Source organism: Marasmius oreades, chromosome 1 (genome assembly GCF_018924745.1).
Source record: "Marasmius oreades isolate 03SP1 chromosome 1, whole genome shotgun sequence".
Taxonomy (NCBI): Eukaryota; Fungi; Basidiomycota; class Agaricomycetes; order Agaricales; family Marasmiaceae; genus Marasmius; species Marasmius oreades.
In genome coordinates this window covers 914,590-928,490 of record NC_057323.1, presented here as the reverse complement: position 1 = coordinate 928,490, position 13,901 = coordinate 914,590, and the positions used below count along the sequence as shown (strand labels likewise).

General features: G+C 47.0%; 4 protein-coding genes across 4 annotated transcripts; 2 read left to right on the top strand and 2 right to left on the bottom strand.

Annotated features, from left to right (window-relative positions):
• The first annotated feature begins 207 nt into the window (after window positions 1–207).
• Window positions 208–3,339, top strand: E1B28_000233 (uncharacterized protein). Its single transcript, XM_043146041.1, has 11 exons — window positions 208–441; window positions 497–540; window positions 600–644; window positions 693–1,018; window positions 1,071–1,081; window positions 1,136–1,276; window positions 1,329–1,421; window positions 1,487–1,968; window positions 2,031–2,043; window positions 2,107–2,985; window positions 3,040–3,339. The coding sequence occupies exons 1-10, from the start codon at window positions 302–304 to the stop codon at window positions 2,741–2,743; spliced, it is 1,932 nt and encodes a 643-aa protein (XP_043014741.1). The 5' UTR covers window positions 208–301; the 3' UTR covers window positions 2,744–2,985; window positions 3,040–3,339.
• Window positions 3,340–4,744: 1,405 nt separating this feature from the next.
• Window positions 4,745–6,818, top strand: E1B28_000232 (uncharacterized protein). Its single transcript, XM_043146040.1, has 5 exons — window positions 4,745–5,058; window positions 5,111–5,494; window positions 5,555–6,142; window positions 6,208–6,254; window positions 6,357–6,818. The coding sequence occupies exons 1-5, from the start codon at window positions 4,927–4,929 to the stop codon at window positions 6,520–6,522; spliced, it is 1,317 nt and encodes a 438-aa protein (XP_043014740.1). The 5' UTR covers window positions 4,745–4,926; the 3' UTR covers window positions 6,523–6,818.
• Window positions 6,819–7,135: 317 nt separating this feature from the next.
• On the bottom strand, window positions 7,136–10,656 carry E1B28_000231 (uncharacterized protein). Its single transcript, XM_043146039.1, has 11 exons — window positions 10,019–10,656; window positions 9,866–9,957; window positions 9,706–9,808; window positions 9,353–9,649; window positions 9,224–9,289; window positions 9,124–9,173; window positions 8,936–9,070; window positions 8,764–8,876; window positions 8,582–8,703; window positions 8,238–8,516; window positions 7,136–8,183 (listed from the first exon to the last, which is right to left on the bottom strand). Exons 1-11 carry the CDS (start codon window positions 10,302–10,304, stop codon window positions 7,678–7,680), a joined length of 2,049 nt encoding a protein of 682 aa, XP_043014739.1. The 5' UTR covers window positions 10,305–10,656; the 3' UTR covers window positions 7,136–7,677.
• A 73-nt stretch (window positions 10,657–10,729) lies between these two features.
• Window positions 10,730–12,557, bottom strand: E1B28_000230 (uncharacterized protein). Its single transcript, XM_043146038.1, has 5 exons — window positions 12,301–12,557; window positions 12,166–12,247; window positions 11,742–12,111; window positions 11,164–11,677; window positions 10,730–11,104 (listed from the first exon to the last, which is right to left on the bottom strand). The coding sequence occupies exons 1-5, from the start codon at window positions 12,490–12,492 to the stop codon at window positions 10,808–10,810; spliced, it is 1,455 nt and encodes a 484-aa protein (XP_043014738.1). The 5' UTR covers window positions 12,493–12,557; the 3' UTR covers window positions 10,730–10,807.
• Between the last annotated feature and the right edge of the window lie 1,344 nt (window positions 12,558–13,901).

The window sequence follows — 13,901 nt, the reverse complement described above, 5'->3', positions numbered from 1 at the left end:
ATGCATCTATGTCCTGGATGATTTCATATATTGTTTTCCGAAAAAAAAATATGATACACCATGACTCTGTATTATTTTTCTTTTCTATGCTCTCTGAGTTCGAATATCGAGCCGATGGAGTCGTTGAGAAACATCGAAACATCTTGCATGTCACTGATTAGGAGACCACGTGACTGTGATTGGGCTGGTACGTCAAATTGTACGTGGTGCTCCTTGAACTCTACCTCCTGTACCTCCTTGACCTCCTCTCTTGGGACGTCCCAGTTTGGAGAGGTGGTGCCCAACTTCCCCTCTTCCGGCGATGTCGTCCTCAAAGTCGAATGATTTTTTCCTCCTTCACCGTGTTATACGCTATGTTTCTTCACGGGCAGCTTTATCTTTCTTTACTGAAGTCAGGGTAATTGGAGGCGAAAATGTCCCAGCAACGGGTCCTCTGGTCGTGTGCGCCTTCAGACCTCATTTCATTTTTTAAACTCGAGCTCAATGATTTCGCCAGTGCTGCAACACACCATAACATGATTTTGGATCCCGCCATTCTATGTGGGCCACTCTTCATTCCTCCCGGAATCACCGTGTTGATGACGATGATGCGCCTTTAGCATTAGGTTTTCCTCACCAACGGATTTTGAATTACTGGAGCAAAGGTTTGGGCGACCATTCTGCTCCCGAGTAGCTTTTGATAGCCAGCTTAGCTTCACTGTTCACCAACCCCATCGCCAAATGGTTCCTGGTTTCAACTGGCAATATACCAGTTGACAGGAAATCAAAAGATAGGCAGATTCTCTTTAAAGGCACGTTTGGAGCTCTCGCCAAAGGAGGAGCTGTCGCGCTTTTTCCCGAAGGAACGAGTTACACGGAACCACATATCATGCAAGTAAAGGATGGTGCTGCCTGGGCTGCATTGGAGTATACGAAATATGTCGAGGAGCAGAGGAAAGCTGGTAATTCTGAGCTTGAAGATGTGATGGTCATTCCCGTTGCGATCGTCTACACGAACAAATCCAAATATCGAAGTAGTGTGAGTTGCAACGTATCTTATCTCTGTCCTTGACTGATTGGCACTTGTGTAGGTCATCATGGAGTACGTTCAGTTGAACGTGCCTTCGTCACTTGCGCCACTACTGATATGAAACAGGTTTGGACGTCCGATCTCGATGGATCCATTCAGGGAACAGTTCCTCTCCTCAACGGATGGCGCACCTCGTCTTGCTGTCAAACGGTTAACGAACAAACTTGAGAGTGGACTTGTGGAGGCTACTATCAATGCTCCTAATTGGTATGTCCACTGCCTCATATTCTTTGACTTGGCTGGATTGACCATACGACAGGGATACGCTTTATGCTGCCAGAATGGTCAGAGACATCTTGTGGGAAGGAGACAAGTCCATCGATTTGGAAGAATTTGTCTATATCTCACAAACGTTCGCCTCTCTATTCAATGTTTCTTGAGGTCTCCGCAACTCACTATTGGTCTTTTTTACCACAGACTTGTCGATTTATTCGCTACCCCGGATGTGACTCCCAATATTGTGTCCGTGAAACGCAATTTACTGGAGTACTATTCTCTGCTTCAGTCAACCAATCTTACCAACTCTGTATTTTCTGCCCTCCCGCTCCCGCGTTCTCTGGACCCGAACATTCCCACTCCGTTACCCAGCAGATTGTATACTCTACTCATCTTCATCAGGGATACACTCTCGGCATTGGTCCGTTTACCGTTCTTCCTCTTTCCACTGATTGTACATCTTCCCGTGTACATCATGGGTCGACTTGGTGCCCGACTGGTCCAGGACGAGGAGGAAACTCAGGCCCAGAATAAAGTGGTGTTTGGCCTCTTGTCCATGCTCATGATCTACCCGGCAACTTTCTTTTTCTTGTGGGCACTATTCTGGTATACCCCCATCGGAGCGTTTTTGGCAGCGGCGACACTTTACCTGTTTGCCATCTATCACGACCGCATGATAAATGGTCAGTCTCCCCGGCTTTTCTTTTTGAAATGACACGTTCACTATTCAATCACTCGGGTGCAGATAACTATGAACAGTCCGTATCGGCCTCGCTTCTGATTGACAGTTGCGCTTCACTAATCTCTGCTTCTGTTTCTAGTGCGAAACGATTCATCACTGCTTGGAGGATCCTAATCGGCGTCTGGGCACCGAAACGTTGGGACCTTTCTCTTAATGCGTTATCGCAATATACCACTCCCTTCATACCCAAGGAAAACCCCTGGATTGATAAACCCAAGACCTCCAACAGCACCCAGTCCCGCAGTGATTCTCACGATTCCACAGCATCAAATTCGATTCGTAAAATTCCGAGTGTATTACCCCCTGCTCCTGAGATAGTATTGCACAAGGAGCCACCGGTATCGACGAAACCTAGACGTCGTCCGCCAACGCGTAGGATCATGCGGCACGTTCTTCGTGCAAGACTAGAGGCCATTAAAGCTCTTGCGTCATTCTTTGAACAACTGGGGCGTGCAGGTGACCGTACCAAGCTGAAAGTTAAAGCGAGCAGGCACCTTGCTCAGTTATACGGAGGTATCGACGACAATGTATTTGGTGGCGATAAATTAGAGGAGGTGCAGGGGTGGCGGTATGCTAGTGAAGTGATATCATTCTTACAAAAACGGGGGGCGAAAATACCTTCGATAAAGCGCAATGTTGCAGCGCATGAAGAGGAATGGGCAGCGCTTACCAGCGATGGAGAGGACTCGCCTGCCTCAACTCCTCATAGCTCTTGAATCCCTGCCGAAGTGCGCGGACATTGGGGTTGGTAGATGGCGCATTTCTTGGTTAGCATGTTTTGATGGAATTTGGTATCACGGTCTCTTCCTGACTTCCGCCTATATACCTATGGCATAGTTTGTACTCTATAGGCTTCGATCTTTAGTTCATTGACCTTACAACTTACTAGCTACGTGGTCTGTGGACGCGACTTGACGATATCTTGGCCCGATCTTAATCGAGAATTGCATTTGCTGGCGTTAGTTCACACTCGTGTCCGGGATGCTTCATTGATGGTCTAATCAAGTTTCAGTAGACACGAAGAGAATGAACAAGGTATTTACCAATTATGTCTACAGTTGACACTCTTATTCTTTCAAGTCTTGACCGAAATCTTGGGAGACGACTCGTTCCTGTCTCCTGAAATCGGGGCTGTGAATGGGTGTTCCTGTGAACAGTACGAGCTGGTAGCGATCGCAGCAATGGCGGCCTACTTCAAGGGGGCAATATGAAGTTTAAATACGGTACTTACAGTGGAATTGTTTGGGCCTGTTGGGCAATGTACATCAAGGCTGTCACGGTATAGAAGGTCACACACCAGTTGGACATGACCATGGCGCTCATTGAGCGAATAGGACGTTATCGATTATCCCTCATTTCTTGCTACAACTTAATAGGATTGCGATATTTCAATAAACACCACAACGAAGGGTTTCTGGTCTCCTGGCCTTCCGTTGATCAAGTTTATTCTTGCCGTTTCTTGCGTTTCTCGAGGCGGCGACCAAAGAACGTTGGGCCAGGGCCTTTCTAGTCAATACCTTAGCGCTGAGCCTTTACTGAATCTTCTCTACAGGCGTTTATGAGATATCATGCCGGTCAATCTGCACAAGAGATCTTCTGGCTTTATCATGTGCCACCGTCCATCATGATGTTCGCCATCATGCGCAGCTGAAAGGCATTATTGCAAGGCCCTATCCAAATCGATTACTTCAAGTGACCCACCTCTCCGGACACAGCCCTGTTTGAGTGTTAGAAGTTCGATCCAGGTGAGCTTCCTTTTTGAAAGGGCTTGAAGGGTGCTTACTCTGTTCTCCAGTTTCCCTGTAATCGACGACCCTTTCCTCGGAAACATCCAATTCAGACTAGACTGTAACCGCTCTCAGCCTAGTCTGAGTGTTGAGCCTCAGTATTCAATTCCGTAGGATCTGATATTATGATCAAACGGGCCGACATGAATCACAATAAGATCGCAGTTCTGCCGACGCCTCGGTCACTGATCCGAAACGCACAAGCGTGTAAGGAGCAACTGCCAAAGCTGACTATTGTCTTTCCCCTTCTTGACTGTCAAGGTCTGATTTCTCCCACTCGTGACTGGAAGGAACATATCGTTTATTTCACACCGGTGCTGATCAAGGATGGAGCACTATTAGAAGGCGGTATGTTCGTCATTCTCTATCCTCTCACAGTGGTTTATCACAGGCCGCCGGAAGCTGGCTTGTCAGGTTTTACTGATCCCGCCGAAATCAGGTTAAGAAACATACCAAACATACCACTAACAGATCAATTTTCCGAATTCCGAAGTCACATCGAGCTCTCAGGTCCCAGGAGGTTGGCGAGGGAACTTTTTTTAAACGGGATCGAGATCGCTGATGATATTTCCTTCGGGAGGATTTGTGCCCTTACCTGCAACGACGTGGGACTTGGGTAGTTTGTGTGAAAAGCCGTACGGATGACTGGAGATAAGCGCTTAAAGCGCACTGGTTGATTCATGGCCTATGTCAGTTCTTCTATTATGTCGCAGGCCGTAGTCCATCCAGAATTACTGACCGATATGGTCTTGATTTCTAGCGATTAGCAAGAACGATTATGGTATCAGCACTATCATGTTGGTTGCCATACAGGGCAGAACCTCAATCGGGGTTAGAAGCTTGATGAAGCATTGAGCCACCCCTTGGCCTCATTGAATTCTGACGCTTATTTAAATTCAAAACACCCTTCCTTTACGGCAAGAAACAGTTTTTTATTTTAGGTTGGTCGTTTTTTCATCATGTGATGGATCCTCCTCACTGTAACCGAGGGACCCGTTATGATATATAACTGGGCGTTGTAGGCTTTCATATCCTCTTTGTTGCCGAATGACCCTTGATAGACACTTTATCGAATCTTTTCTTGGGCTTTCACTGTTTCCACTATCCCCGGGATGTCACAATCTGATACGACTGAGGAGTACTCTGGACGGACTTCCCTCGGGTGTTGTCCGGTTTTACGAGCAGACCTAGTCCACGATGGCGCGAGTGGTCAGCAACGACTAGCATATTATTGGCAACTCCAAGTGCGCACTCTTTATATTGACTCGTGGATATGCTGACATGTTGGGACGTCAGTATTATAACGATGTGCAGGATGTATCCGAGCTCATCAACTTGCCTTCGAGTTTTGCCCAGACTGTGCAGGAAGAAAACGATGTCTTTTACGCGACTTTTCCTAGCGCAAAGCCTCCCCTCGATGTCTCTGGAATGGTTCTCGGTGTAATTTCAGAAAATGGCTACCATGACGGACTTGGATTCTTCCCACCAGGATGTGATATTGCCGGTGCTGAAAAATCTGACTTGCCAATCCACACAGTGGGCGTAGGTGCACTCAAACTTGGTAAACCCGAGCATGCCGCAGGTTGGAGCAACGCTTGTTCGACTGTTACCATCAACACGTTAACTCGAAGCCCCATTGAGCAAATCGACGTATCGCCCGACCGACATTCTTCACATTGGGTCGTTAGCATCACCCTTCCTCACTTTACACCTCACCACTGACTTTACATCGCTCTCTAGGACAACGACTCTGCGAGTGACATGACACCTTCGTCCCCTTATTCTTCGAATGCTGATGGGCCAACGTCAACGGGTGACGATTTTGAGGTTTCTGATTCGGAAGCTCATGGCTGCGAGGCTGAAGCCGACTACCATAGTCAAGGACTTGAGGGTCATCCACACCATAGCCGCCTCTCCACACCTCTCCATATGGGCGCCTCTGCCACCCCATCGACGACCTCCCCCCGTGGGGAAGGCGGGGGGTCCGTACAAGACCTGGATCTAAGACCCTCTCAAGCTACCGGTACCTGGCCTTCCCTCAAAGTTCGTAGGAACGGCAGTGTATCCCTATCACTCTCAGCGAATGCTGGCGGCGGCGACTCTTCAATACATACGAGCCTGACCACTTACGGTCGTCGCTCCACTACACTTCCGGCGCCATCATCAAACCAAAATTCAGGATCGATTACCCCAGCTTCGTCATCACAAGATCCTTCCGCCACCTCGTCTTCGAACCTGATGCCACTCAGTCCCTTACCGTCCCACCGAAGGCCTATTGAGAAGAAGAAGACCCAGACGTTGGCATGTAATTTCTGTCGGGGAAGAAAGGTCAGAGCTCCTGATTCAGTGGTCTCAATTGCGAAAAGATGCTGATATCGTTCGGACCCCAACAGATTGCATGCGGGCCTCCACTTCCTGGAACAGTAGAGAAAACATGCAAGTGAGTTACGGCGGGACCTCGATCCTCCAATCTTATTTTAGTTAAATTTCTTTGCTCGTTCCCGTTCCTCGAGACTTACTGGTTTGTATTTCGTTTCATCAGTCAATGTCAACGACGGTCTCTGAAGTGTGTCTTCCCTACCGAAAGTCGGCGTGGTGTACGAAAGAAGAAACTCTCCGCCGCTCCAAATGGAACTGACATGGACACCGTTTCCGCGTCTCAGCCACTCGACAGCCAAGGTCCGGGCACGCTTGAAGGAGAAGGATGATGACGTAGAAGTTGAGCTCTCATGATCAATGCTTCCGGCTCCCTTTCATGTTTTTAATGCATTGGAACAGAAGCCTACATACTAGTCAGCACAGTTATTAGTATTGCTATGTCCACACGTCAACTTGAATGATTCTCTCTTTTTCCCCACGGGATGTTCATAGATGTATTCGCATTTGTATCCGATCTCGCAGTGTTTTGTAGTACGCTTTGTCCGCACCCGCCTGCTTTCCTTCCCCAATGTTTTCGTGCCGTTTTCATGTCCATACAGCTGTAACAATATAATGAATCTGATCCATAGATCCGGCTCCAACTTCACATTCATCAATGTACGCGAACATGTATGTGCGTACCACGAGGCCATCTTAGACTTTCTCTGTCCAATCGAGTAATTCCAAAAGGCAGCGCCTCGCGAACGAGCCATAGCACTTTAAACCAACCGTTGGTGTCATTTGACAGGTTCCCAACACCCGTTGAATTGAAAAAGGTGTATTATTGAGTTACACGCGGCTTTCTAATATGACGAATGAATTTTGGAATGGAAGAATCTGCCAAAAGGTTCAAGTTGTCATAACTGAAATCAAGCATTCGAGTAAACATATTCATTCATAACTCTCCCCCAAGACAGGGACCGAATATCAAGGATTACCGATGTTAAATGTACCTCCTTCAGAGGGCTCTCGGTAATGTACAAGCGGGGCGAGATGATATGTAGATGTGACATGATAGAATCGTTCGCAGATGCATTGAAAACCTTACCGCCACTACCGTTATCCTGCCTGAAAATCAGGGAATTTGTGCAAAAGGCGTGGTATGGCTAAGGTCCGGAGGGTGTTATTTGCTTATTGAAGGCGAACGGGAAAGTGGTACTTGCGAGAATGAAGATTAACCCTGGACAGGGAACAATTGGTGGACAAATCCAAGCATTCATCGAGTACTGTATTGGCCAAGATGGTTAATAAAAGAGCAAGAAATTGTAGTATATAGTACCCCAAATAGTATATCTTTAGAAAATAAATGGTAGATAATTCTAAGATAGAAGCGAACAGGTTGTGATGGTGACGATCGATATACAGGATGGGCGTTGAATGTTGAACAAAAGGGTGTAGGTGTATAGGGAAGGGCGTGCAGGAAGTGGAGGGGAGTGCGGAAGGACCTACGAAGACGTTCTGGGAGCCTTCTGCGCATTTCTATTAGATCGCCTGAGCGCAGGGGTCTCCTCGCCAGCATTTGACTTGGGTTTCGGCACTTTGCCACGTTTCGTATTAGAGGTAGCGGGGGACAAATCTTCTTCCATCGCCTCTCGACCCTTTTTGTTGGATCCGGATGCTTTACCATTGATCGCGGGGTTTTCATCCTCCATACTATTTTCTTCTGGAACTTCACTCAATTCGGCGTGAACACGTTTCCCAGGACCCTTCTCGACGTGGTTCACATCGCCATCCATAGCCCTAGCTTTCGCTTTCTTCTTCTGTTCTTGAGCAGAGAAGTTGGTGATCATCTCCAACGACGGCTCTGGTACGACAACCTCGTTCTCTCGTGCTTGCTCCAAAACATCCCTTCGTCTTTGAATCATCCTGGATCCTTCAGCCCTCGACTGTCCTAAACCAGGTATCCGTTGAGAAGGCGGAGTGGAGGGGCCTTCTGGACCTACCGGTGGTACTGAGAGCAGCGTCAGATCATCGAGAATTGGTACAATGTAAAGAAGGAATTTACCATTGACCAGGTCAGTTGACGCACCCTTAGAATCGATCTTGAGGTGTTGGAACCCTTGGCTGAACCTCTCATCGTTATTCGTGCTTCCTTGAGCATAGTCTACAACAGATAGCATCGACGCATCTGCAGGTACGCTCGATGACGACGCCTGATTGGGACTCGCACCGGCTTGTGCGTGGTTTTGCCGGTATTGTAGAAACCAGGGGTGCTCCAAAGCTGACTTCATTGTCATCCGTTTACGAGGGCTATCTGCTAGGAGACGTTCGATGAAGTCGCGGCCTGGCAATAGAATAAAAAACACGGGGTCATTAATCACGAGCGTCATCAAATAACAATCAACGTACATGCTGGGCCGACTGGGATGGTCGAGTTCGCAAGAATCTGCCAATCGATCCTGCGGCCGGAAATCCTGATACGAATATCTTTCTGTGTTTCATCTTCGATGAAAGGGCTTGCACTAGTTATCCTAGAATGAGTTTTACGTTATTACGTTAATAAAATCGGTGCGACGACCTCGAAAACTTACATTGAAAATAGAATCACACCAACGCTCCAACTATCGACGAGATTGTCATACCCTTCTTCGTGCTCCTGACGTACAACCTCGGGTGCCAAATATGCAGGGGTACCACACATCGTCTAGATTACAGGAACGTTAACGGTTGCATTCCGAAATATAAGGATGCTCTAAAGCTTACCTTGAGCATGGTCATGCTATCCGAGACCTTTGCCAGTCCAAAGTCGGCGACCTTGACTTGAGGTGGGGTGGTGTTAGTGAGAAGCACATTTTCAGGTTTCAGATCGCGGTGAGCGACTCCTCGGTCATGTATGTACTGGTTGATAGCTGTCAGAACACGGCCACCAGAGAGGTGAAAGGAATACTTACTGCTAACGCGTCGCATAATTGATAGGTGATATGCATTGCATCCATCTCGGCTGGCTTTGGATGTTAGTGTTATAGTCCAAGGTTCAACGCATTGACTGACTTGTTATCCCACCATTGATGATGTATTCCAGAAGGTCTCCGCCATCGACGAGTTCAATAACGAGATCTTTGAAAAAGGAATGCGCATCAGCAAGAGTAACCCAAGGATAGGAGAAAAAACAAGACGTACTTATTTCATTGTTATCACAGATGAACACGTCTTTCAGTTCGCATATGTTGGGGTGCTTCAGTTGCCCCATAATTGCAATCTCCCTCTGTAGATTGATATTGTTCGTGTTCGAAGCGTCGTCTCTCCCAGTGCGACGGCTTTCTTGTATGATCTTCACTGCAAACCATTGACCGGTGGTTTTCGAAATCGCTCTATACACGATTGCAAACGAGCCGCGCCCTAATTCGGGCCCAAGATCATAAAAAGCATAGAGACCCGTCTTTGGTGATCCAGCAGCGAGGTGATAGAACATATATCCTGCAATGAGTCGGTATCATTCCGGCCAGGGAGAACGATTAGAAAATGTGGCGTACGGTAATCATCACCGTCAGAGTCACTGGATCGCGAACCAAAAGAGACTTCATTCCCTTGTTTCATGATTCGATAGGTGCCTCTCTCCAATTTGTGTCCATTGATCTACAACGCGAGTTTCAACGCTTTTGAGAAAATCAGAGAAGCGGGGGGTTTACGCACGTAAGTCCCATTAGTCGAGTTCATATCCCGGATCATCACACAAGAAGACGTGTCTGTCTTGCCATCCCATACAATTTCTGCATGTATATTGCCTTGTTGAAGGGGAAAAGATTATCAACCAACGTATAGCAAAAAGTAACGCGTTTCACTCACTAACTTTACCCCCCGCCAACACAATATCGTTGTCTGCTCTTCGCCCTATAGTAATCTTTGGCTTCGTTCTCCAAAGATCCAGTCGACTTTGGGCCGGATTACACGGGTGAAGAGAACCAAATAGGTGAACCTCCTTCTCTTCCTGACTCTGCGGCTGCGACTCATCCATAGCTTGTGTTGCCTGAGTTTCCTCCGATTGTTGCGTCTCAGCTTCGTTCACGTCAGGATTCTGTACTCCATTCTGTCCATTTGGCGCGTTGAGAACGTTATTTGTGGAATCCATCATGAAGATAAAAAGGGCGCAAAAAGAGCGGCGAACTGGTGGTTCAGGAAGTACTGTGGGGGTGGATGGGTGAAGAAGGTCGAGAGTTTTGCAACGAAACTATGACAATAAATAGGCGAAAGACGCGTGTTTGAAGCCCCGCTAACCAAATGTCCCGCGCTGCTTGAACCTCAGACAAAATGGGAGAACAATATAAGCCCGACGCGTGGTTTTGAGAGTTCGATGCTTGGACCGCCCCAAAATTGGAAATTTAGAAGGGTCTAAGCAGAGAGAAACCCTGGGCTAAGGATCTCGAGGTGTTTTGAATTAACCAGAAGGGTGACCGTTGTATTCAGTCAGGTGGACTAACAAGTTTCTGTTCTTTTGTCAGCCTCCGCGGCTCGATCAACAGCACTGATCACGACCCTTCTGCCCGATACGTATCTCAAAATGCCACAAAACAATGAAAATGCAAGGAAAATTACTACAATGTTCAAGCTACTCTACTATGTCCAAGCTGAAAAGGTTCAAAAATACGAGCCTGCACCTGCATATGTTGCCTTCGTTGCCTTCGTCTTCTCATTTTCGGCCTTCGTCGAATCGGAATGTGGTAAACCATCACGCAAAGTGCCCGATGTGGACGCCTCAGCGTTTAAAGATAAAGACGAGAACTCGACTTCATCAGTTTGACGCTGAACGTACTCAGGTGAGCCAGGCCCAAAGACGGGGACGGGTGGTGAATACGGCTTCGCAGACACAGCTAGTATACCTGTAGGTATTCGGGATTGAAGATCTGCCTGTGATGGAACTGGCTGGAAGTGAAGCTGAATTTTAATCAAATCAGTCGATTGAGTCGTTCCAAAACGGAGGTCGGATTACGCACAGTGTTGTTCACCTTCTTGTAATGCTTGAGCCAAACCGCCACACTTTCAAGCTCTTGCACAATCCGTTCTTTCCTGAGACTCCTCCCTTTCTTCTCTTTTTCCCCTTTGGCAAGTCCAGAAACACCCCCGCTCTTCCCTCCATCTCTCATCTCTTGCAGCTCTTTCTGCGCCCAAATCATCAACCCCACGGCATCACCACCCTTTTCCGTACCACCCTTCTCACCGGCATCAATAGCAAGCCATTTCTTCGCTAGTGCAGAGTGCAGCGCAGCCTCGTCACTCAAATAATGACGGAGTTCGGGCGAAGCCTCCGTAGTACCACTGCTTCCAGGCGTTTTTGCGAGAAGTCGAGCAGAAGAATAGTAGTTCGAACATTCAAGATGCAACTTGGCGATGAGCACTGGAGAAGGGTGGGATTGAGGAAGAGGTGGACCTGGGGATATATTCGACTCATACGCTGCTTTCGAGAGGTACTTCCGAATAAAAAGAGTTTGTGCATCTGCCAAAGCGAGTCTGAAATAATAAGATGCCATTGAGATCCAAAATAGGCGACAGACGGCTACAAAAATAAGCTTACTTTGCTAGAGCGCTATTTACCTCTTTCGTCAAATCAGGCGGTCGCACAAACTTGCTCGTTGAAGTCGGACTATGCTCCCACTCCACCAACACGGTTTCGCTGATATATGCGAAGATCCCACTAGCTCTAGAAAGGAAATCCGCCGCATGCTTCAACCGTTCATCCTTGCTTTCCCTCTCCTTCTCCGTTATCGCACGATCAAGTTCGTAATCTCCCAAAGACGCGACGATCGTTCTTGCAAGATTCGAGATCACAAATGCATATGTCAAAAGGCACGTCGCGTATTCCGCGTGTAGTGAAGGAATGGAGAGTCTGGGAGAAGAGTTGAATACATTCGTGGTTGCGGATAGGGTAGTACGCCAACTGAACACTTGATTATGAGTTTTTTAACCTATCGAACGTTGAGAACTGCATAGACACGTACTAGGTTCCGCTTTCAGTCCGATCTCATCATGAGCGACGCAACTCATTATCGACCTTAGGTGGGGGATGTAGTCATCCAAAATCTAAAGAAAGACCGTCAGAACAAAGATCCGCAAACAATTGAGACGTTCCGTACCTTCACCAGAGTCAGGTAATCCTTCTCTCCGTCCGTTCGTTTGCTTTCCTTCAGCGCCCCACGCAGATTGGCACGAATTTGTGTTGCTTCGGAGAGGTGTCGAGTATAAGCCTGGTTAGAACTCTGGTCAACGCAAAAGTCATTGAAAGAGAAAGCAGCGGTTGTGGAAAGCTCGTATAAATAGGTAGACATCCAAGTAAGGCTGCCGTAGGAGGTATCGAGTTTAGGGTATGATGGTTAGTGTCAGAGAGAGCAGCACGGGCGCTGGTTCAATTTTGGTATAAACTTGGCATTGCACGCTCAAATTGAATGTCACGTTGAAGCTAAGCGAAACAAGATTCGTTAAATAGTAGTTACAGATCTAGTCTCTAGAGCAAGCTCGAACAGCAGTATCGAGCATGTATAAATTTCAAACGATTCAGAATGTGTTAGGAATGGAGTACTGTCATTGACCCTGAAGTCGGAAAAACGGGGAAGTCGGAAGAGTGTGATATAGTGAGTGTTAGACTAGATTTTTGAGCAAATATACTATCAAAAAAGAAGGAGCAGGGTCTTATATGCATGCCTGACAATTTTCATAACGGGGGATGGGTTCCTCACTGAGTTGTGGCAGTAGCATAATGAGGGGTCAGTTTTCCGACCAAAAATCGAAGCGTGAGAATATTTCCTAATCAGGAGATCGGCCACTGCAGCACAAGTACTCATCAACCTCTCGCCGTTCTTGGTATGTTATGACTGCAACATACTTCTCCATCTCACAGACACCCAGGACTACACCCATAACTATCTTACAAGTCTCTGGAGTCAGGTTTATATAATACACTCAGTTTTTTTTCTATCATTCTGACTCTAGATTGCAGTGACTACTTCAAGTTCAGCTGGACATGCCATGGGCAGGGCTCTCAGCACAGTTATATATACCTATCAGGCTACCAGAATCTATTATCCTTGGATTTTTATGATTTTTTTTGAGTCTACACAGCCCATACCTGCAAATATCCCAGATTTTTGTGTTTTACACCCAAAAATTGTTTCTAGAGGGGAGGAAACATTCCTGTCAGATGTCAGATGATCTTCATTTGCTCCCCTTAGGACCCAACAATGAATTGTAATAGATTTTGGTGCCACCAGTGCACTCTGACTGTACCTAAATGAGGAAAAACTACCAAATTAAGGTCATCCTCCCACAAGGACAGCCTCTATCAATGCATCTTGCAACAAGAGCATTTAAAATGAATTTATAGGTCCCAGGTGCTCAAACAAAACTCTTATATACGAGATATTGACGATTCTTGGACGATTCATCAATGTGTATGATTGTGTCACATGTAATCACGTTGCCGGCCCGCGATTTCCGACTTCGCCGTGGGGCCACGTTTTCGACACCCCCTCATTAAAAAATTCATATCTCAACAGCATTACACCCTACCCACACGAAAATTGGCAGGCATATACCTCAAAAGGTATTCTATGCAACTGCACTTTATTTACAGGTTCTGGTATGTATTTTCTTAATTATATAAATATTTCTCCTTAGATTGCCGACTTCGGGGTCAATGACAGTAAATGACACGTGATCCGGGAAACGGGCCGGCAAAGCC

What these genes read in the sequence shown, in the direction of transcription:
- E1B28_000233 (XM_043146041.1), top strand. Translation starts at nt 302, where the DNA reads ATGTCGTCCTCAAAGTCGAATGATTTTTTCCTCCTTCACCGTGTTATA. An exon ending in GCAACGGGTCCTCTGGTCGT is followed by an intron (nt 442 to 496) that starts GTGCGCCTTCAG and finishes TGATTTCGCCAG; the next exon opens with TGCTGCAACACACCATAACA. An exon ending in TTTGTCTATATCTCACAAAC is followed by an intron (nt 1,422 to 1,486) that starts GTTCGCCTCTCT and finishes TTTTTACCACAG; the next exon opens with ACTTGTCGATTTATTCGCTA.
- E1B28_000232 (XM_043146040.1), top strand. Translation starts at nt 4,927, where the DNA reads ATGTCACAATCTGATACGACTGAGGAGTACTCTGGACGGACTTCCCTC. An exon ending in CATATTATTGGCAACTCCAA is followed by an intron (nt 5,059 to 5,110) that starts GTGCGCACTCTT and finishes TTGGGACGTCAG; the next exon opens with TATTATAACGATGTGCAGGA. An exon ending in ACCGACATTCTTCACATTGG is followed by an intron (nt 5,495 to 5,554) that starts GTCGTTAGCATC and finishes ATCGCTCTCTAG; the next exon opens with GACAACGACTCTGCGAGTGA.
- E1B28_000231 (XM_043146039.1), bottom strand. Translation starts at nt 10,304, where the DNA reads ATGATGGATTCCACAAATAACGTTCTCAACGCGCCAAATGGACAGAAT. An exon ending in CTGTGATAACAATGAAATAA is followed by an intron (nt 9,290 to 9,352) that starts GTACGTCTTGTT and finishes CCTTTTTCAAAG; the next exon opens with ATCTCGTTATTGAACTCGTC. An exon ending in CATCCCAGTCGGCCCAGCAT is followed by an intron (nt 8,517 to 8,581) that starts GTACGTTGATTG and finishes TTCTATTGCCAG; the next exon opens with GCCGCGACTTCATCGAACGT.
- E1B28_000230 (XM_043146038.1), bottom strand. Translation starts at nt 12,492, where the DNA reads ATGTCTACCTATTTATACGAGCTTTCCACAACCGCTGCTTTCTCTTTC. An exon ending in ATTACCTGACTCTGGTGAAG is followed by an intron (nt 12,248 to 12,300) that starts GTACGGAACGTC and finishes GTCTTTCTTTAG; the next exon opens with ATTTTGGATGACTACATCCC. An exon ending in ACAAGAAGGTGAACAACACT is followed by an intron (nt 11,105 to 11,163) that starts GTGCGTAATCCG and finishes ATTAAAATTCAG; the next exon opens with CTTCACTTCCAGCCAGTTCC.